Consider the following 24,224-nt stretch of genomic DNA (forward strand, 5'->3'; position numbering starts at 1 on the left):
GTGAATGTGAAAAGCTCTACAAAATTAGCTTATGCAAAGAAACTGACATTTTGTAATAGATAAGCTAAAAGAGTTTGCACTATAGGAGAAACCTGTTGCTGATTGACAGTCTTTGCTTCGGGGAGAGAAATTTGCACAGGTGTAAGTGAAAACACAAAAGGTCAAGGCAGTGGAAAATCAGGCCCCGTGTCTGTATTACAGCCTTACTGCTTGAAAGCGAGACTACGGGAAATACTCAATGTCAGGATTTTGTAGTAGGAATTTCTAAGGTTCTGCTTTGTGTTATTTTCTGATTGAACAACCATTATCAGTGGATTCAGGCTGAGGCAGCACAGCCAAACGGAACAGAAAAGGGGAAGAGAAACAAAACTTGTCTCTCTGTTCAGAAAATACAGGAATCCCATTTTTTTTTTTTTTTATCAAATAAGGCAGAAGAAAAGCTGATAAAAAGATATTTAGAGTTAAGTCACAGTGACTGGAGAAAAATTAAATGGAAAATTGTTTTCTTTCATCAGAAAGTGAATCCTATAGAGGTGCTGATTCTCCCGCCCCATAGAGTATTAAATCTTTTTGTAAAGCAGCAATGATATAATTGAAATCCATTTTACATGATTTTTCCTCAGATGATTTGGAACTAAATCAATTTATATTCCAGGAGCATAATCCAATGAGAGCATAAATGCAGCCACCAGAATTGTTTTTGTCCATAGGGAAAGCTCCTATCATTTGCTGATTCATTATACTCTCTGCAGGGTGCTTTGTTTCAACAGCTACCTGGAATTATTACTGACAATAGGACATTAAACTAAACTAAATTTTGCATAAAAAATTAAACTTAAAGGGAAAATAATAATACTGATTAAAACTAACATTTGATGGCTACATTGATTAGAATATTGTGTTTACATAGTAACAGGGTCAAACAGATAGGAAGGGTTTTTTAACTGCAACGAGAAGTGAACCTGTTTAACAGGAGTTTTAAGTTCCTGATGAAATGCCTGAAATAATAGGCAGTGCTCCCATTAATTTTTAACAATATAAATATCAGGCAAAGATTGTAAAACTGGAATTGCAGATTGTGTTTTCTGCATTAAGGCACTAATTTTAGAAATAACCTCTTTCATCTTCGCGTGCTGATGAATGGTTACCATAGCAAGTCAGTAATTGAGTTTCCTGAGCATTTTGACCACTGGTACAGGTTTGCAAAACAAACTACATAGCAGATGCAATCTCTATCCTGATCTTTGTAACATTACTTTCTGGTGTGGAATGGGAATGTATATGGAGGGAAATATAACCCAAGTGCACCTAATTTGTAAAAATGAGCTATCTGTCGTTAACCCACAGTCAGCTTCATTTGTAACTGATTATGTAAAGACTTGACATAAGGGAGTTGTCATAAAAAAAATATTATCTTTTATTACTGAGGCAGACAATATTATTTTAGATGGTAACAAATCAAGGAAAACTTTCATTTTCGGCAAGTGTGCGAGGTCTGCAAGAGCATCAGTTTCTCAATTCTGTCACATGCCTCGATTAACAGACAGCCTCAGTCAGACTCTTCCGGCTCATCTGGGCATCAGAATAAACTGTTTATCTCTATCATGTGTCATGGGAGTTGTATGCATCAGTTGCTCTTTGAAGTGATTAACTTGCAGAACTTTAAGGATCATTTCCAAAGGTTGTATATATATAAAAAGAATAAGGACTTGTGCCTTCTTTGGCTTCTTTGTGATGCGTGAAGAAGGCCTGTACTATTTTCCCCCATTTTTTCTTTCTTTATATTTTTACCCTAGAAATATCAGGAATGTTAAGGCTCAAGCAAGACAGCAATATCTTATGGTCAGCACTGTTGAATGTTTCAAAGAGGCCCAGAAGGATGAGAGTGGATGTCTGCCCTTAATTCACTGACAGCAGGACATCATCCATCAGTTTTACTAAAGCAGTTTCAATTCCATTTCCTGGCCTAAATCCAGATTGTGCTGGGTCTAGGATATTAGCTTCAATTAGATGATCTCAAAGTTGGCCTTTGGCTAGCTTTTCTGTCAACTTGCTCAGGAATGGGAGGTTTGATGTGGGATGATAGTTGACTAGAATTGATGTATCTTCAGTGTTGGTCATACTATTGTGTGTTTGAAGGAGGAAGAAAAGATTCTTTTCCTGGATGAGGCATTGGCTATATCAGTCATGAGTGACACCAGTTGCTCACAATTCTGTTTCACAAGCCACGAAGGGCATGGGTTGGCTTCACAGGTCTTCAGTCAAGACTTTTTCAGGGTATCCAGAAATGTTGGATGAGTGAATATACTGAATTCTGGAATTACAGGCAGGCTATGGGTTACTGGGTGCAGGCAAAGCAGATCCAGGTTGTTTGAGAATCCTTCCCAAACACACATGATGTTTCCAGCAAAGTAGATTGATAGTTCTTTGGAGGGCTTGCTGCTGTAAACACCCAGGATTGCTCCTTGGTAGCTTCAGTGGAGGCTGACAGATTTTCATGGGCTGTGCTACAGCCTTGGCATAGACATGGAGGAATTCACTGTGTTTTGTCTTATACAGTATCAGCCTTTGTTTTCCGCCTATGGTGCTCAGGTTTCTGCCTCTCTCCCTTCATCTGGTGCAGGATGTCAGAAAATTAAGGAGACCTGTGTGGGCGATGGGGAGGAATGGGCTGTTTGGTGGCCATTGAGTTCATGGTTGAGGCTAGTGTGCAATGATAACAATTCACCAGGTCTTTGACTCCTTGTCCTGTGAGAAGAATACTGTTATTTACCAGGCTTTGGAATTTGATGGAGTCCATCAGTCTTCATAGTCCATGTAGTGGGTAGATACCCGCTCCTGCCCTGAAGGGCTTAGAGCAGCCCCGGAGAGGGCTGTGGCTGAGGTGAGAAGCCTGGGCTGATTGGCGAAGGTAGGCTCAGCTGTGGCCATGCCCCAATCAGGCCCAGCTGGCCCCTATAAGAGGCTGCGAGCCAGGAGCCCAGACAGTCTCCCTCTGCCTGTAGAGGGAGAAGGGCCTGGCTGTAGGGCAGGACACCTAGATTGGACCAGGGCTGGGAGCTCTGGCCTGACTGCAGGCCGAATAGGTGCAGGGTTGCAGAGGGGCAGCCCATGTGTAGGCAGAGGCAGCAGGTCCGAACCCCCTTGCCTGTGATGAGTGGCTTATACTGCAGTCTGCCCCAGAGAGTGGGGCTAGATGGGGACTGGCAGTAGCTCAGACTGAGGTGAGGTGGGGTTAGAGGGTGGAGGTTCCCCTGGGTGGGGAGACCCAGAACCTGAGAGTGTGGGGGTACTGCCAGGGGGGCAGCACCCCAGAGAAAGGGGCATTGGGTCCTGGAAGGGACACAGGGGCCGGCAGTAAGGTGGATCACCGACCCGCAGAGGGCGCTCCGACGCCTGGTGAGCTAATTCCCAATGACTACCAGCAGGAGGTGCCGCAGGGGTGAGTCCGCTCCTCTAAGTCCAATTATGATTCATGGATCTTTCTTCTTGCCTGGAAGCAGGAAGAGCTCTGACCACTGCTTGAATAAACTGATGGTCTGTCCAAGACTGTGGGTGGGTTGTCATGTCCATGATATTGACACAGTTGTAGTTTGTTTTGCTTTGTGCTGTCTGCTTTTGACCCATGCCTATGTAGTGGTCGTGCACAGTGCCTTCGATGTCTAGAATCTGGTTTCTTATGTCTGTTTTGTTTCCTCAAACAGTTCTTCCCAATTTGAACTGTGATAGGTGAAGTGGTGGGTTGTGTCATGGTATGAGCTGAGTGGAGGACCCGTTATCTGGGCCACCAAGTGCCATGGGAAAGGCAGGTCTGTTGGATACCTTTTGGAACTGTAACCTGGGACTGGGAGGAGATTGAACAATGGGTTCCTGGTGTAGTGGAGGGTGTGGTGAAAGCATGGTGGCATAACAACAAAGGAAATTATGATAGTTACAGGCAGGAGTAAGCCCAATCAAAAGATGATTGCATCAGATATTCATTTACTTGAAATAAGTGTCTGTGTTGTCATGGTACCTCTATTGCTTTTACCTGCTTTGAAAGAGAGGTGGGGAAGGGAGATATATCTTCCCATTAGACTTGAAAGGATTAGATTGTTATCGGTAAATGTTGGTAAACCTTGATTTCGCCATACACACACAAACAGATGAAAAAATATTTCCACCAATAATTTAAATATATAGATAAGCAACGTAACAAACATGCTGCTTAACAACTTATTTGAGTTTGATTTATGGATATTTACTTTGTATATGTGACACATAATGTTGATAATTTGAGTTTTAATAGTTATAAAGCTTTAACTTTTTGAATCTCACCATCTAGTGTCATTAAATAACTAATGTTTGATCTCCCATAATTTTTTGCAACTGTGAAAATTTAAATGGATAAAAATCTAATGCTTAAAATTTCCACTCCTGTGAAACTTTAAAGTGATTTCTAAAATAGAAACTACGCTTAAAATAAACATCAATATTTGTTGAAGTTGTATTAAAAAACCTGAATTCTGCCAAGCCTATTTACCATGTAGTAATGTCTGGCAAGTGGAAACCACTCAGGAAGGCAGTGGTGAAGGTTGTGGTAACAGGACTAGGGACTGAGAGCTTCTTCCCTGTCAGGGATGCAACCTTTGGCAACCTCGATCCCAGTGGCATTCTGTGTCGACAGGAGGGGCTGAGGAAGAAGTCACAGCCTCACTTTCACAATTTAGAAAATATCTCTCCTTTTCTCATGTCTGTTCTCAGATTTTCCAGAGTGCCCAGAGATCACTGCCCTGTCACTTCCAGTGGTACTAGCAGCATGTGGGAGTAGGTGGAGCTAGACCCACTGCTGCTGTTGTGTCTCACTTTGCACTACGAAGTAAAGCTCAGTCTTGGGTATAGAGGCCGAGCAGCACTTGAGGGATCCCTAGCTACTGCTCTATGCCTTACAGAGCATTATTTGGTTGTGTGGCTTAGTGCACAGCTAGCTTCAGAGGGAAAGAGGCCATGTTGCCCTCCAGGAAGGTGATTAGGGCAAGTACCTACTGAACAACTTTACTTGCTGCCCAGGGCACTCCCTGGCACTGAGGATCAGTCACCCCCTTAACAATAGAAAGTATTGGAAGAGACCACCCTGCACCCCAAAAGACTCTGGAGAAGGGCCATTCCTTTGTCTCACAAGATGGCTTTGTGGAGAGGTCTTTGGTGGGTTGGTATAGAGCTGTGCAAATAGCCGATGTTTTGGTTTGATGGCAAAACCAAAAAAAAATTGTGGGGAGAGGGAATTTAGTTTTGAGTCAAGCCAAAATAAAAAAAAAAAACACAATTATTTTTGGCACACTGCAAAAGTTTTAAAAAAATCGTTTAGGGTCCAAATTAAAAAGTTGTTTGACCTGCAATGTTTGGTTGCTTTTGTTAACTTTACAGGTTTTTTAATAGAATTGAAGGAAAATAAGTCGTTTCTAATCAAAAAGTCGAATATTCAGTTTTGAAAATATCAGAACAAAAGCTGTCAACTTTTCTGTGAGATAATTCTGTAATTTGAACTCAAATTTGTGAAATACAAATAGTACATTGTTTGGTGGCAGGGGAGGGAGGTTCACCTGAACATTTTCTCCCAGCTGTTTGCAGGAGGTTTGCATTCTTGAGAAGGGAAGGAAACTGGCAAGCTGTTTGCAGCAAGACCTACAGCTTTCCCTGCTGTGCGACATCCTCACCTGAAGTTTTCAGAGAATCCTTCAATGCAGCTTGAAGCCAGGTTAAGATGGAGTGGATTCAAGCAGGGATAGGAATGCTTGACGGAACCTTTTGTTTCTTTACTCAGTGAGAGATTCCTATACTGTTGGGCTGAAGATAATGTGTGTTTATCAGTGATGACTTGATACTGGCTGCTATTCAATTAAGGCAGGTAATTTGTATCACATAAACAGCAAAAAAAAAAGCTGATCACCTAGGTGTTACTCCTATTGTGCAAAGTATTTTAGTCCATGTATTGAAAAATGTCAGATATTTTGCATGGGCTAAGTACCTGGAGCTTCCACATTCAGCCTGGAAGGAGGATCACAATCCTGTTGTTCTAAATGTATCCAAGCACAACCTATTATTACTATGAATGTGCCGGACTTCCTTTAGTTCTAATGATTTCTGCCTTTTGCAATAATTAGAGGAAATATTGCTTCTGCATTTCTATTCTAAACTAAAAACAAAAATTTTGGGACACATTTGCAAAATGAACAAGAAAACATTGCTTTCAGGCATCCTCACACCTTCTTTATTTGGAAAACACAGTCATGATGATGATGAAATATTTAGTTTCACATTGTTTTGAAAGCAAATGGAGGAGAATCCTTAACCCGTTAGGGCTTTCAATCCGGCCCATGGAATTGCCAACCCCATGGTGCAGCGGGGCTAAGGCAGGCTCCCTGCCTGCCCTGGCCCCGCACAGCTCCCGGAAGCAGCCGGCACCACATCCCTGTGGCCCTGGGTGAGATGAGGTGAGGTAATTGTCACAGTGACATTCCCACGCAGCTCTTTCTAAGCAAGCACATTTATGCCTAAGGTAAAAACATCACAGAGAAAACACATTAAGCCAATAAAAGAACCTACACACATGCTAATAACCTTACCAGAGATCACCCCAGCTCCAGTAAGGGCTTTGTCAGATGATCAGTCCTTCAACCCCCACCCAGAGCTTTTTCTGTGATCACAGGTTTGTAAGGCAAAGCTTCAAAAGACGGAGTTCTTGCATAACGGGAGTCACATTTGCATTTCTCTCCTAGAGATTTCTTGGGAAACCCACTTAATTTTAAAAGTTTCATTGTTTCAAATAGTCCTTTGAGACTTATAACATTTCCCAGTGTTTGTATTAGTCAGGTCGCCTCCCTAAAGATTTTACATACTATTCCCCAATAATACAAAAACAATGAACTTCCAAATACCTAAACCTGTGTCATTAAGGTTTAACTTCATTCAGTAAGGTTGTCCAGGATATTAAAGGAAAATTCTCATATATGTCATACCAACACCTTCACTCATGTCTGTGTGCTGCTCCTCATTACATTTCTATAACCTTTACACCTTTCATAGTCCTGAGAGAGTCTCCTGACAGACCTATTTTAATACATAGCTTTGAAAAAGCTGTCTACACTGATACATATGATAGGTTACTGTGCTGAAGAAACGTGTCTCTCCTTTTAAATGTTTGGATTTAAACAGAACTGTGCCATGGCACATGGCACGGACTAGCAATGAGTGAATGATGTGCACCTAATAATTTTTTAGAGGAACTTTGCCCTCCTTTTCTCTTCACTGATTGGCTAAAAGCACATTGCACAGCTCTTTAAAGTATTAATTGTTCAGAATTGTTTAAAAATGACTCCAGCAAATAATTCTAGGCCAGCAGAGTGTTTGAACTGCAAATAGTGATTGTTATAATTGAATATACAGCTAACGCTGGTACTTATGTGAGTATGAAACTGACTCATATAAATACACACACAGTGAAGTTCAAATTCTGTATTCAGTTTCAGTATTCTCAGTTTCTGCTGTGTTTGGTAGTTCCATGAATCATCCAGTCAGGGAACAGAAGTAATACCAAAAATCAAATCCTTGCCACTCCCCATCACCCACTCTGGCCCCTTTGTACCATGGTAAAGAACCAACGTGACATGGGTGGGAGGGATGTGTTGTGGCAGGACTATACCATGCTTCACTATGGAGATTCCAGGCATGTTGCAGTCTATAGGGAAGCCTGGGAAGGATGCCATAGTTTAGACAGGCCCTTGTGACTGTCTAAGTAATGCCTGGGGCCTATGCAGCCCCTAGACCAACCCATAATCAAGAGGGTACCAAGGTGATTTAAAGCTGCCTTTGCCCCCACATCACATGGGCTTGTGAGTTCTGTGCTGTTCCTCTTGGGGCTTATCTACATGATAAATTATTCCACAACCAGAAGGGGGTAAATTCTAGTCCACACCAGTTTGTCGTGTACTAACTGGCTGATGTGGACCCTTCAGGCACACACTAAAAGTCCCCTAGCATGGGTTAATATAGTACTGTTGATATGGACTACATTAACATGCACTAGGGAACTTGTCATGCACACCAGCATGGGTCACACTGGCCTCATGACACCCTGGTGAGGACTAGAATTTTACACCTCACTGGTGCAGACTAACGTACCGTGCAGACAAGCCCCTGGGGCACAACACCAAATCTCACCTTGTCTGATTGATCAAATTAACCAACATTAGATGAATGACACATTTTATTAGCAAATATACAATTTTAAACGGTATTTCAGTGAATATTGAAGCAAAAATTGTCCTTTCTGTGAGCATTGGCACTTGTGATGCCTCAATGTTCACAGAAATTGAACCCAAGAAGGGCCGTACCGATTGCCAGCTTGTAACTCCCAGGCCTAATTTGCATGCACAAGTATCACCATTTTGTGTGAAATCTGGTAATTGTATGTTCAAATGCATCTAATTAGTGTCTTTTAAATGCAATTACTGTATTTGCATATAAAGTTCAGCAAGTGTATATGCATATTGGGCATACAATCGTGCCAGCATTTTTGATAATTAAAATGTTGAGCCTTTGTGCCCTGCAGTTTGTTAGGGGGCTTATTCCTTCACCCACTTACTTCCCTGGTCCTTCTCGCATGAACAGAGAGCAACGATACCCGAAGTCCAAAGGTGCAAACAATTTGATGTTTATTGGGGTGAACTTCCAGCAAGGATGATTCCAGTTTCCTTCCTTAGTGTCCCCCTTCCCAGCTCTGACACCACAGAGCCTTACCTGTGTCCCTGTTCCCATTCCGCGCCCTTAGCAAAACATGATTCCAATTTTCCCACCCCCATTCTGTTCCCATTTCCCCCCCCCCCCGCCCCCCGCCACTCACTTCCTGGTTGACTGCAGACTATATAGTAAAACTTGAGTTCTGCTTAGCTCTGCCTTAACCAATCATTTTACTGAAATTTAACTAACCAATCCTAACATATTGTAACGTGATTATTTAACCAATTATATCCCACCACCTTAATTAGTTTACACCCAGCAAAATTAATTATATAACAGACCGAAACAATCAAAGAACCAGACAGAGATTATACAGACAAACAATAGGGAAATGGGGACTACAGGGGGAGAACAACTAAGAAATGAGGATTTCACATCCCAGCTATTGATAAGTGAGTTCTTGCCAGACAGGATGCTATCAAACTAAGTTTCCTTTTACATCTTCTAGGCACTTCCCTTTCTCTGGAGGCGATAGGCATTATCAGGACAGGATTGTATCCTAACAGCCCAATAGTACCTTATTTCAATGTGACTAGCTTGGAATGTGAGGATGTGACCGTTCGCTTCCCAGTTTATGGCTGCCTCTGTTGCTTAGCCAAAAGCCTTAGCCTAAGCACAGGGCCTCAGACTGTCACAGTAAGAGAAGGCTCTTACACCGGCAGACAGTGATTTTGATTCTTTCTTTTATACCTCTATAACTAGCCAAGTGATAAGAATACACCTAAATTCTTAGAGTATAGGCCTTTACAGACAGGCCTGAATATCCTAACACAGTTCTCTTTTCAATGGGATACAGAGCTCTCAGTCCTTCAATCCAAGACATAGTTTGTGTCAGGCATCTTGGAGCCACGTATTTTTTCTTTTACATTGGCCTCAGAAGGGGAAAATTTAGTTTCACTATTACTCCCCCTTGCAGCTATGAACTCTCTCTCTCCTGTGGGTAGTAAATGGATATTGATTTTCTTCGTAACTGAAATACCTCCTTATTACTTTGATTAAACTGCAGATCTTCCTTTAAGACCTAAGAATTGGAAATTGATGAGATAGAGGATCTACATTACAAAATTGTTTTGGTTTTTGTATTTGTGAAATTGTAATTCAAGCTCTGAATATGATTCTTGCCTTTGTTACCTCTTCCCCACAGACAAAATTGGCATTTAGAACTAATGAAAAGATTGTGATTATATTTTTTTAAAAATTTTCTGTGTTAATAGTCCTATTGCTTCAGTTTTTGTATTCCACTTTTGTCAAAATTCTGGCAGCATACCCTGGAACGCTGATAGACTGAATGCTGATAGCATTAATCAACAAAAAAATTCAAAAAGTTTTAATAGGACAAATTCAATACTTTGTGCGTGCAATTTTCCTCAAAAATGAACATGAGCCTTTATTCAGCACGAAGTGAAATTATTCACATCCTAAGAGATTTTCTTATTGTTGAGCCTTATGTTATAATTGTGTAAATAAAAAATGTGATATGGTAATACACTATGAATAAGATTATAAATATGTAGCTTATAAACAGAATTTTGAATAAACTTAGTTTTTAGAGAGAATACTGTTAACGTTCTACAAAATAATATTTTCTGTCTACTGACAGTAAGTGAAATGTCGGTGGATGAGGAATTAATAGGACCAAAAAGGATGCTTTTAAAAAACACTTAAAAGTTTTGAGTTGCTGTTTGTCTTCATTTGAACTATCTATGGTATTTTTGTGTCCACGCCTTACCACGGCATTAGAACGCCTCACAATCTTTAACGTATTTATTCTCACAGCATCCATGGTAGCCTGGGAAGTACTATTATCCCCATTTTACAGATGGGAAACTGAAGCATAGAGAGATTAAGTGACTTGCTAAAGGACACATAGGAAGTATGTTGCAGAGCAGGAATTGAACCCAGTCTCCGGAGTCCCAAGCTAGTACACTAACTACAGGACTGGTCTTCCTCTCACAGGGTTGTAGTTCTCACTGTTGGATTGGAGTTCAAGTGATGAAAGATGGGACTTTCTTACTCAGTAGAGGTTCTCATTCCAAGTGATAGTTATTTATTTTAGAGCAGCTAGTGGCTAGGGCACTAGCTTGGGACTCAGGAGACTTGGGTTCAATTCCCAGCTCTGCCACTGTTTTGCAGGGTAACCTTGGGCAAGTCACTTCCCTCCACGTGCCTTAGTTTTCCTAGCTATGAAATGACGATGATGATACTGGCTTCCTGTGTGAAGCACTTTGATATCTATGGATGAGAAGTATTATAGAAGAGTGAGATAATTATTATTATTTGCTCCTATTAGCATGACAACACCCATACAGATATCAGAGAGTGAACTGATCTCAAGAGGGCTCTGACACATTCAGTGAAAGTATTAATTAAGTTGTAGCCGTGTCGCTCCCAGGATATTAGAGAGACAAGTAGGGTGAGGAAATACCTTTCATAAGCTTGTGTCCCTCATGAAGTTGGTCCAATAAAAGATATTACTTCACCCACCTTGTCTCTCTAACTAAGTCTAGCAAGGCAGTAGCAAAAAATACAGACATATTTTACTAGTAAACTGAGGCAATTGCTCCAGAAGTCAATGACATTCTTTTAACAAGGAACCGCACAATGCCATTTTTACAGTCATCTTTCAGACTGGAACTACATCTTAGGAATCCTTAATCAGTTGATCAGAACCAAGACAGCACCATATTGGTGATGCAACACATTAATTACACTTTTTTTGAGGTCAGGAGATTTGGTCCAACACATGAAAGTGAGGGAATAGAATCATAGAAGATTTGGCTTGGAAGAGACCTCAGGAGGTCATCTAGTCCAATCCCCTGCTCAAAGCAGGACCAACCCCAACTAAATCATCCCAGCCAGGGCTTTGTCAAGCTGGGTCTTAAAAACCTCTAAGGATGGAGATTCTACCACCTCCCTAGGTAATTCTTTCCAGTGCTTCTCCACCCTCCTAGTGAAATAGCGTTTCCTAATATCCAACCTAGACCTCCCGCACTGCAACTTGAGACCATTACTCCTTGTTCTGTCATCCTCCACCACTGAGATCAGCCCAGCTCCATCCTCTTTGGAACCCCCCTTCAGGTAATTGAAGGCTGCTATCATAGCAGCACAGGGGCCCCAAAATAGTTCTCCTTCCCTGATGCATCTATGCCAATGCACCTCCCAGCTTCTGATTTTGCTTTTTCATTTCTAGCGGGAAACATTCAAAGGAATATCGGGGGGTCAGGTGTCTTTGAACGTCAGTGGGAGCTGGTGCCTGACTGCCCTTTGTGCCTTTGAAAATCTCCCTGCTCAAGATTACTAGAGGAGAACCTGCCAAACAAGCTGGGTTGGGTGGCAGGTTGCTGATGTGGGCAAATACGCAAGGGCAATATGACAAATAGCCAAATTCCTTTTCCAAATCATCTACTTATGGTTGTTTCCAGTAGATTAAAGCTGGTATTAGAAGTATCTACAAGAACAAGCCATGAGCTCTTTTTAAGATATTTTGCATTAGAAAGCCCAAATTAGTGATGAGCCCCAAATCCTGGTTCCATCCACCACTACACTTTGAAGAAGTTTGAATTGGAATCCAAACTCTGTATAATGCAGACTCAGCTACATAAAATATATTCACACCTACTGGTGTATCTTTCCAGGAAATAACTTATCAACATTTTCTGGAAAAAAAAATCTCCAGAAAATAAGCAGTTCAGAGCTAGCTGAATCTGAAAAACAAAACAGAAAGCCTAATTCCAGGAAATAGACTTCCCATTGCATACTGTATCTGGCTTACTGTAATAGCAAGTAAGATTCAGTGTTTAGTCAAGTGTGTGGGCACCTTGAATATGCCAGCAATCCATATGTCAACTTCATTGATTATCCCATTTTACTCACAACCACAGTCTATTCAGGTGCCAATGACAAAAACGGGACTTTGTTACAGCCTATTCATGAAGAGGTTCATTATTCACATCTTTCATGTGAATTCTTATTGCTTGCTTGGAATTAGTTTTATATTCAAATGATCTGTCTGGGCAAAATTTTCAGCCTCTAAAACTAGGAACCTCAATTCCTATTTAGGCGCCTAAATAGGTGCCCTCCACCCCAATTTTTATCGGTGCTGAGCACTCACGATTTCATTCAAAGTCAGCGGGAGCCACAAATGCTCTAAACCTTTGAAAATCAGGTCTCGTTTATTTAAGTGTCTACATATGGATTTAGGTGCCTTGCTTCAGGTGATTGAGTGTGGCAAATTTGGACTCTGTGTTCTCTGTGACATACAACATGAATTTCACACTCTAGGAATAGGCAACACCATGAAATAATTTAGTATTTGTTCATAGTCCCTCTAACACCCAAAGAATTTAATAAAATTACCCAGTCTATCCATTCTAGATGTATTAATCATTAATTAGTCATAGGATAATTTTGTAAAACAAGGAGTCAGGACTCTTAGGGTATGTCTACACCTTAATGTGAGCCCAGGATTAGTAGAACTCAAGTTAGCAGACTCTGGTTTTGTTAACCTAGAGCTTGAGCATATTCACTCATTTGTAACCCCAGGTTAGGAATTGTTGAACCCTGAATCCCACCCTGGGATTCCAGCATTTATACTGCAGTTTATTGTCCTGAGTCCAACCACCCATATCCCAGACTTCCTAGCAACCTCCCAAAATGTGGCCGCTCTAGCCCTTTGTTCTTGGGACAGTGTGGGAAACCTTTACTGTCCACCATATGTGACTGTCCAGAGGACAAAAAATTGGCCTGTGGGATTGTGGCATACTTTGGGTAGACTCCCAGAGCATAAGTCCAGCAGGGAGGCATCAACACTGCAAAACAATAAGGCTTGAACACTAGGTCCTGGCTTGAGTGAGGCTTGGACCCTCCACCCCCCGAGGGGTCCTGGGACCATGGGTACAAGTCCCAGTTAGCACAATTATTGTGCAGACAAGAGGGGGATTCGTTCTGAGCCTAAGTTTGAACGCTGGGCTTGCATTGCAGTGTAGATATACCTTTTGGGATCTCTTCCTGATGCTGCCACTAATTCTCTGTTACCTCGACAAAACCATTTAACGGTAAAAATTTCAAAAGTGCCTAAGAGTCAGGTTTTTTAGTATATTAGGCAGCTAAAGATGCAGATAGTCACCAAATGGGATTTTCAAAGTGTCAGTGACTTCAGTAGGAATTTGGTATCTAAGTAGTTTTGAAAATGCCACTCAGCATTAACTCCATTTAAAATTCTTTCCCTATGTGCCTCCATTAATTTATTATTCAAATAGGTGCAAGACCACAAGGCTGTTGTGAGTTTTAATGACTGATTGTTAAATGCTTTTAAATTCTCATGTAAAAGATACCATGTGATGCAAAATATAATTTTGAATTTAATAATATTTATGGAGGATTAAATGAACCATGCCATCTCTGAAAGATTCAACAAAACAAAGCAATGAAATATGTACACACACACATTTATGAGATTTCACCCTTACACAGTGGACACTTTTAAAATGTTCAATCTAATTCTAGTGATTCCAACTTTTTATTAGTTTGTTTTGAAAAAATAATGAAAAATATTCCAGATTCATCATAATACACAAAGTAAATAAAGAGGTTTTAAGATAAAGGGTTCGGGGGAAGGGGAAGCAACACATCTATCTTCAGGATCTGCAGTAATCATAGACCTCTAAAATGCAGCCCAAGTTGCTTTGAATTGTTCAGGCATTTCCCTTCTGCAGAATGCCAGTCATTAGTCAGCTCTGAGGTCAGCCATGTCACTGAGCTAGGCTGGATTCCAAATGTTAAGTTATAGCCAATATCTCCAGAACTGGGAATATCTCTAACAGAATGAACTCTAACTATAACCTCTATATAGTTACTGCTTATTCAGTCTTATCTAGTTTAGTAAAGTTCTAGCAGATTGCAACACCAACCTAACATATTGTACATTTATTAATTAGCTTAGGAGTCCAGAGAATGAACTTTGCCTGGAAAGTCTGATAATTTTTGCATGTCCCCAAAATATTAAACACTGAATGAATGTGGAATTTAAAACCAGTGGTAGAAAAAACTGGCTGCTCCCTATATTTACTGTTCATGAATCTTTGATGAAGCATGCCCTGCTACTTGTGATTATTTGAGAATAAAAAACATTTATGGTTTCATCAAAAGCCACTGAAGTCTTCCTGTTAGCTTTGTTCTGCTGTGGATCAGTCCCTTAGGCCTTGATTCATCAAGATACTTAAAAGTGTGCCTACATTTAAACGTGCCAGCAGTTCCATTGACTTCAGTCTTTCTGGATTTGGGGTTTTAGGTGCTGAGAATCGTCAACTCCTGGATTTCACTGGGTATTATGGGAGCTTTGCACTCTGCACCTAGCAGAATTGAGGCCTCTGTTAGTGATTGTGATGTGAAGTGTGACTCCTGGGGATCACTTTTCTTATGGCTTCTACACCACTGACAGTTTTCTTACTGTAACTATAAAGAAAACATTAAAAGAATTAACCTCGGCATAGGATTGTCATATCTGTCCCCTACCTAGACGTTATCACTGGGTTTATTCTAACTATATGTAACTGCACTGAGCTACTTGTTTCCCTCTGCTACTATCATATCCTGCTGGCTTTGTCAGCAAGCCAATAATCTCAAAAAGTGAGCTCTCTTACCTCTCATTGCCTACCAGTGATGAAACAGTGATGCTGAGAGAGCAGGGGATGGAAATCTGATACTAATGACACATATTGGAGAGTGTGGCATTGTGTGGGCTGTAGAATGCAAACTTGTCAGACTGACTGCAGGCCAAACCATTTGCCAACATCACCCCCACAGTGGGCTAAATGACTAAAGTGCAAATTTATGGGGAAATGAATGGGTTTCCTGCTGTAATGGTACAAAGTCTCTCCACAGTGCTATGGTGCACGTAGCCAGAGCTGATCAATAAAACCCCAGACAAACAGCGACTATATGTTCATCAATTAAAATCATTACCCCTTTTGGCTATGGATAAACTTTGTTTGAAACCATTGCATGTTTACATCGTCAGCATATCCTTGTGCAGAGTGATTTGATTTTGGAGCTGCAGAGTGGTCCAGTGGCTAAGTCACTAAATGGGAATTCTGGAGACCTGGATTCTATTCCTGGTTCTGCCAGTGACCTGCTCTGTGACATTGGGCACTGCGCCTCTCTGTGCCTCAGTGTCCCCCTACAGCTCTTTGTTTGTCTTGATGATTTTGATTTACACTTTCAGTGTGGGGACTGTGTCTTACTAGGTTTCTTTGTACAGTACCTAGCAAAATGGGGTTCTGATCTCAGTTGGCGTTTCCAGGTACTACAGTAATATAAATAATTAATAACAACAATTACTTCTCTTTTGGGGGGCGGGAGATTCTGCAGGAGATGCACAGATAGGCATGTTTCCTTTTTGCATCCTATATAAATAAAATTTAAGGGCCACTTCAGATATTTGATCCCCAGGATTCAGCTTCCTAAGAAAAGGAGTATTTGTGGCACCTTAGAGACTAACCAATTTATTTGAGCGTAAGCTTTCGTGAGCTACAGCTCACTTCCTAAGAATCATTCATAGCAGTGGTTCTCAGCCAAAGGTCCACGTATTCCTGGGGGTCCACAGGAGATACCTCAACTCATATAGGCATTTGTCTAGTTTTACAACAGGCTACATAAAAAGCACTAGCGAAGTCAGTACAAACTAAAATTTCATACTGACAAAATGAGAAAGTCAGCAATTTTTCAGTAATAGTGTTCTGCGACACTTTTGTATTTTTATCATAGAATCATAGGACTGAAAGTGACCTTGAGAGGTCGTCTAGTCCAGTCCCCTGCACTCATGGCAGGATTAAGTATTATCTAAACCGTCCCTGACAGATGTTTGTCTAACTTGCACTTAAAAATCTCCAGTGATGGAGATTCCACAGCCTCCCTAGACAATTTATTCCAGGGCTTAACCACCCTGACAGGTAGGAAGTTTTTCCTAATGCCAACCTTAACCACCCTTGCTGCAATTTAAGCCCATTACTTCTTGTCCTATCCTCGGAGGTTAATAAGAACAATTTTTATCCCTCCAAGTCCTCCTTTTAGCAATCTTTTATGTACTTGAAAACTATTATCATGTCTCCCCTCAATCTTCTCTTCTCCAGACTAAACAAACCCAATTTTTAAAATCTTTCATTATAGGTCATGTTTTCTCAACCTTTAATCATATATGTTGCTCTCCTCTGTCCTTCTCCAATTGTCCACATCATTCCTGAAATGTGGTGCCCAAAACTGGACACAATACTCCAGTTGAGGCCAAATCAGTGCAGAGCAGAAGAATTACTTCTCGTGTCTTGCTTACAACACTCCAGCTTATTCATCCCAGAGTGATGTGTGCTTTTTTTGCAACCGTGTTACACTGTTGGCTCATAGTTAGCTCCACTATGACTCCCAGATTGCTTTTTGCAGTACTCCTTCCTAGGCAGTCCTATTTTGTATGTGTGCAACTGATTGTACCTTCCTAAATGGAGTACTTTGCATTTTTCCTTATTGAATTTCATCCTATTTACTTCAGACCATTTCTTCACTTTTGTCCAGATCTTTTTGAATTTTAATCCTATCCTCCAAAGCACTTGAAACCCCTCCCAGCTTGGTATCTCCACAAGTGTACTCTCTATACCACTATCTAAATCACTGATGAAGATATTGAATAGAACCAGACCCAGAACTGATATTCCCTTCCAGCTTGACTGTGAACCATGGATAACTACTCTCAGGGAACAATTTTCCAACCAGTTATATACCCACCTTATAGTAGCTCCATCTAGGTGGTTTTTCCCTAGTTTGTTTATGAGAAGGTCATGCAAGGCAGTATCAAAGCCTTACTAAAGTCAAGATATACCAAATCTGCTGCTTCCCATCTATCCAGAAGGCTTGTTACCCTGTCAAAGAAAGCTACTAGGTTGGTTTGACATGATTTGTTCTTGACAAATAAATCCATGCTGACTGTTACTTATCACCTTATTGATTGCTTGATTCTTTGCTCCATTATGTTTTCGGGTACTGAAATTAAGCTAGCTGGTCTGATTTTGTAAGCAACTAGTTTTTAAGTGAGGTGAAACTTGAAGTACCCAAGACAAATCAGACACCTGAAAGAAGTACAGTAGTCTGGAAAGGTTGAGAACAATTGATTCATAGTATTCTAGGAATTTTTACAATATATTTTGCATATTGTATATGAACAAAAGATGATCTCCAAATGCCCCAGTTCTGCTACCTTGTGACTTTAGGTAAGTCACTTAACAGTTTCTTGAAGAAGGTTTGGATCTGGGTTTAAATTATCTTCTGGTCCATACCTTTCTATATGTAGTCAAGAAGTTTCATTCTATCTTGAAAATTACAGTGCCATCAATTTTATTATTATTATTATTTTATTTTATTAATAATAATAACCAAATCTTCTCAGATTCAAAAAAGGGTGTCAAAAATATTATTCATTGCAATGTCTCCTAACGTCCAGGTTCTAAAAAAGGCCCAACTGCATAAGTACTGGAATATTTAAAATGTCACGGCGTTTACTGGTCCCAGTGTAGAAATTTTACAAGAGAACCTTTTCTCTTTAGATTACAAGGCCCATTTTGTCAGACTCCAAGATTCAGATAAATATTCTACTTTTACTGGCTTATCAAAATGGAACCTGCTGTGGTGCAACCATTTGAAGCTGTTAAAAGTCAACCATCGCTTCCCAAATGATTAAATCAAAATGACCTATTTCAATAGGTTAAGATGTTTCCAATTGATACATATCTTGCAATTATCCAGTGTATTGAATTTCTTCTTCCTCTATTACTCTTATTGAAATTCAGTTACCGTCAGTGCAACTTACCTTTCACATATGTGTACTTGTACGCCCAAACTTTGGAGAAGGTTGGATACACTGGGACCTCACATCTCCCTTGTTTGAAAGTATTTAATACAACATTTAAACTCAAATCTTTAGCCTTCAGTATCACTTTGCTGATTACATGTACCTGATATTGGTGAGATATTTTCCAATAAAATGCCCTTGCTATGCAAATACTTTATTCTGAACGAGGCAACATCCTGGTGGTGACTGATTTTTCTAACAAATATTTGATGTAATATATTTTCCTATCTGATCATTATGGGTTGCTCAGTTTTTAAACATTGTTCTGAGCAAAACTTGATCTTGTCCAAAAAAATCTCTGGAATTCCTGATCTTGATACCTTCCTGCAAAGGTATACTAGGTACTAATTTTTTTGTAAATATTTGTTCAGAGTGATGTACCTCATCTGTTGTTCCGTTCATACGTGGACAGAATGGCAAAATGATGACATTCTTAGGATTTACTAAGTGTACTGAGCAGCTTGTCTTTCTCAAGTGTTCTTTGGGTTCTTAATGCAGTTTACAGATTGTCATTTTCAATCATAAATGCATTGTTTTTGCCAGAACAATAGTATTTGATTAATTAGCTCCTGTTATTAGCTGATGAGGACTAACATAGGCAACAGAGACAGAGCTAAGCACATTCAAGACCCACCACCAAATGAAGCCGATTCAACCGAGGGAGTGAAGGTATAACTTGTGCTTATAAAAAGCAAAAGGAAATACGAATGAACATTATTGGATAAAGGCTGGAAAAGGTTTAGAAAAATTATTTTTTTCCTGTTAAGACCGCCGTCTGGAATGCCATATCTTTTAAACCATATAATCACACAGAAATGGATAATAATCCCATCCACCCCCACAAATATCAATTATTGTCCTTGCTGATATTCATAAATGTTTTACCTAGACCATCTTTGAATATCTGCAGCAATGGAGTTTCACAGATGAAAAGGTTGTTCCATAGTCAGACTACTCGTACTGCAAAATGTGTTTTGGGTTTGTTTTTGTTTGTTTGTTTCCCCCTCCTCCCCCGTATCTGAGGCTGAATTACTCCTTGCACAACTTCATGTAATTGCTCCTAGTTTGCCCTCCCTGCAGCACCTGGAACAATTCTTCCTCCTCAATTATGCAGATGTCCTATAAATGACCATTGACAAGTTCAGAAATCAGGAGAGTGATGCTCTGGAACTTACTGGCTCTCAAGGCCTCCCCTTACTTGTCTTGCCAGAGCCCACACAGAATTGATTTCTGTTGGTTATATTCATATTATTGAACAGCATAAAATATAGGTCCTGATTCAGAGCTATGCTGTGGCTTACTCCCACACGGTGAAAGGGTCTTACATCAACCAGATTTCCCAGCCGAGGATCCTCCTACACTAGTGGGCTTTTTATAATTAGATAATGTTTGCAAGGCACTTATCAAATGAAAGCTATTAGAGAGAAGCTAAGTGTTACTATTTGTTTCAATGTCCTTAACAACTTCAAAGGGACTTTTCAATGGAGAGAGAAAAAGAAAGATGTCTCTTAAATATACTTGACAATCACATAGGCAAAGTTAACTGCTAATAAGTACGAACTAGTGAGTTGAGCTATTAAATTCTAGAAATATGAGAAATGCTGAAAAGAACCTCAAATACAATATTTTAGTGTAAAGGGAATCTAATTGGGTCACACTTCTTCTCTCGGGTAGGATATGCCAGGAGTTGCTTTTTTTCTAACACAGCAGGGTGACAGGACTAGATGCATAAACTGCTGCACTGCAGAGAAGTGTGAAGTATTCATAATAATATGAAATGCGACTCAAAGCTCAATGTTTTACACATTTCAATGTGAGCTTGAACACTGGACTCTTGTCTTGGAAATATCTGCTGAGAATGCACTATTTCCTACCGCTAATGGACGCCTTTTCAATGGAAAATGGGCCAGCTTTCAAATAAAAAAAAATGACCCATTTTAAGCATAAATAGGCCTATTTTTCCAGTTAAGTCAGCTTACAAAACATGCAATAAGACATGATTTTGCAAGTTTTCTATGCAATAATAGCCATTTTTTCAAAATAATGAAGAAAGCTAAATTTGCAGGGGGCAGTGGGGGGTGGGGTTTCCAATACAGCCTGAAAAGAAACAACTGAACATTTTTAAAATGAAATTCTCTGAATTTTGCCCAGCCTTATACTTATACCCAGGATCATTCCCTGAGTCATGGATACTGCAGTGATATTGCTGTATGTACAATTATATACCGTCCTGGAGCCTTAAAATCCCAGTAGGGGATTTTCTGCCGTCCATAATGAACTGCATGCAATAACATTTAGTTTCTATGTAAAAGGGCACACACCTCTTGCAGGATAGGTGGGATTTTAAGGCTTAATAGCTGAAGGTTTTCTACAAAACTATGTTTTCAGTGTTTAGCATCTTTCCTAGTTTGGGCTGCCTGAATGGCAAGATTCTTACTGAACCATGGTATTGACCAGTTGCCTTTGGAACCTTTCCTGGTGGCCTGCAGATGTTTTGAGAACCAAAACATGGGTGCTTTGGGGTTTGGCAAGGGAAAATCCCCATGAAAGGCTGTCTTTTTTATAAAATGGGCTGCACAGTGTGTAATTTGGAGGACCCCGGCAGTGAGCTCTTAGCTGCAAAGAGGCTGTCTTGGGAGCTTGGCTTGTTAAGTGATAGTCAAAGAGGCTTTTTTAATTTTAAATGGCAGGGGGTTAATTGCTGGGGGACAAATTGTGTTCCAGGCGCTACAGTTCTGCTGCGTGAGGCAGTGATGGTATTTGGAGGGGTTGGGGGATGCATTTGTTTTCTCTGCAGCATGGAACTCAGCACCAATTGGCTCCCTTTATGACAGCACTCCAGATACATGTCTGAACACAGCTATTGAGCATGCAAGTTATTCCTACTACATAACATTAAAGGTGACTACAGCACCTCTCCATCTTTGTTCTCCATGGACAATGCAACACCTATGGTTGATAGATAGATGGTCCCACACGAGACCATCATACAAGTAGGGAAGATACTCATTTTAAGAAGGGCCCATTCCTGCCTTCAGTGAAGTCAGTGACCCCCCCACTTGGTAAGGCACCTCCCATCTTTTCATGTGCTGTTTATTTATACCTGCCTACTGTATTTTTCACTCCATGCATCTGATGAAGTGGGTTATAGCCCATGAAAGCTTATGCCCAAATAAATGTGTTAGTCTCTAAGGGGCCACAAGGACTCCTCATTGTTTTTACTGATACAGACTAACACAGCTACCCCTTTGAAACCTGTTAAAATGGTTTATGAGTTCAATGGGAGCAGGTTTAGGCACCGAATAGTAATTCCATTTGATGATATATAACAATAACCTTTTGTCTGGCAAGCCACCATCTATGCTTCCATGCCCAGCACAAAAGGTGAATTGAGAACACTGTGGATGCCCCAGTGCGGAATTCACTCTGGGCCCCATTTTGGCTTTTAAGTTATGGCCAGCATTGGAAAGGTGGGATGGGATGGGACTTGAGAACGGGTTGTGCTGCAGCACGAGCATGGAGACCTGCTGCTCTCTAGTTCTTTGATGGGTAGGTACTCAGATGATGAGCATGGCATAAAAACTGGATGGTTAGATAGATCTAATGCGCTAATGTCACCATATCTAATTCTTTTGTGCAAAGATATTTCTTTCCTACTTCTATTACTTCTGAATATTTGGATTACCATTTAAAATACTATGTGCAGAAGACATTAGGCTTAATACAATAAAGTGTGAGTTTATATCCGGTATGTGACTTTAGGATTTAATTATATAACTATCATAACATTAACGCATCATGTGACTAAATATTGGTGCATTGAAGTGAAACTCTACCCATAAAACCTGGGAATATTTTAATTTCTGTCCCATTTCACCATACAGTTGAATAATTGTGTAGCTTATACACTGTTCACAAACATAAACCCATTATATCTTGCTTCATATTGTATTTTAGATAAAATTTGCCATCCCAGTCCCTGGAGCCCAGGGGAGAGCCACACTCTCTCAGTAAAGCAGTAACTCAAATAAATGTTTGGCCTATATTGTATCAGACCAAATTGTATTTTGTTGTTGTTGCTCTTGATGTCTGAAGTAGAGGAAACTGAATTTTTGATCTCTCAATTTTTTTTTCCAGACGATGGAAAACCCTAAGTATGAGCTTATTATAGAAGCGAAGGACATGGCTGGTCTTGATGTGGGATTAACTGGCACAGCAACAGCTACCATTGTTATCGATGACAAAAATGATCACCCACCAGAATTCACCAAGAAAGAGGTAAGAATTTGCCAGTTTTCTTCTATTAATCTTTGCATCCAATTGTACTTAGTTCTGTTTCTGAATATAAAATAGCATTATTTTATGAGGGAGGGGAACACTTACAGTCGGCTTTATTTCAGCTTCTTTGACCCACCTTTTCTAGGGCCACCCTCACACGAGGCATGCAGGCCATTCCTAAACAGGGCTGCTTGGAAATCTTGGTAGCTACCCCATGCACCTCCCTCAGATCCCTGCGACCATCTTGCCAAGACCTTAGGCGCATACGCCAAGGCAAAGTCATGGAGGAGCGGAAGCTACCGTAAACCTGTCGTCCGCCCTTTAGACCACTGATCCAGAATCCAAAGGCCAGAGCGAGTTTGGACGTTCAGTGACAGAGGTTGTAGCTTCTGCCAGAGAGCAACCTAGACAGAGCTGCTAACTGCCTATCACTTCAGCATGAGCACCTTTTCTATCTGGGTGAGATCCTTAGCCTTTCTTCAACCAAGAAGTATGCACAAGGCAGTGGAGGATGGAGTTTAACATCATGCCCAGGACAAACTTTTATCTGAAAAGCGGTGATCAAAAGCATTTGTTTTCTTACCTTGTATATCTTCTTAAGCAAAACATGACCTGAAGAAGAGCTCTGTGTAAGCGTGAAAGCTTGTCTCTTTCACAAGCAGAAGTTGGTCCAATAAAAGATATTACCTAACCCACCTTGCTTATGCAAAACCAGTCAGTTTTGGCTTACATGGATTTCAGGAAACTGATACACAGGAAACAAAACTCAGAGCACTGCAGGATCCTCGGACAGTGTTCTGGCTCTTTGGACAGAGTCCCCGGTCTCTGAACCCTTCAGCATTTTCTCCCCTCTTGAAGTTTGCTCATTGTACCCTACTGCTTTTGGGCTCAGGTTGACATAATTTCCCTGGGGGATATATCTAATAAATTCTCCCTCCCTTACATCAGTACACTTCCATACACCATTTAATATAATTTCCAAACACAACCAAACCCCAAACATTATAACATAAAGTACTGCACAGAAATGGGCTGCAGGCGATGATAATATCTAAATTAAGCCTATTTCCCTCCTTTCTCCCGTAGCGGGGAGTCCCATCACTGTAAACCTAGCTCTGGGTCATATGATAATATGACACTCAGCTGAAATCAACATGTTTTGTCAAGAAGCCAATGAATTTCAGCACTTTCCCTTTGAGACCTGCCAGCTTTCAGAGTTTGGTAATGAAACTCTGGTCCTGATGCCTTTTAAATTTCACCTGTTCTGTGTGATAAT

At 40.5% G+C, this 24,224-nt stretch overlaps 1 protein-coding gene across 1 annotated transcript in view; it reads left to right on the plus strand.

Moving 5' to 3' along the window:
* The window catches only part of CDH13 (cadherin 13), a 620,546-nt gene that overhangs the window by 489,014 nt on the left and 107,308 nt on the right, over positions 1-24,224 (plus strand). Inside the window, exon 8 of the mRNA XM_077831429.1 lies at positions 22,808-22,948. Coding sequence (XP_077687555.1) covers positions 22,808-22,948 — 141 coding nt within the window. The remainder of the gene's footprint in view (positions 1-22,807; positions 22,949-24,224) is intronic.

The sequence above is a fragment of the Eretmochelys imbricata genome, chromosome 12 (assembly GCF_965152235.1).
Source record: "Eretmochelys imbricata isolate rEreImb1 chromosome 12, rEreImb1.hap1, whole genome shotgun sequence".
In the NCBI taxonomy this organism is placed as follows: Eukaryota; Metazoa; Chordata; order Testudines; family Cheloniidae; genus Eretmochelys; species Eretmochelys imbricata.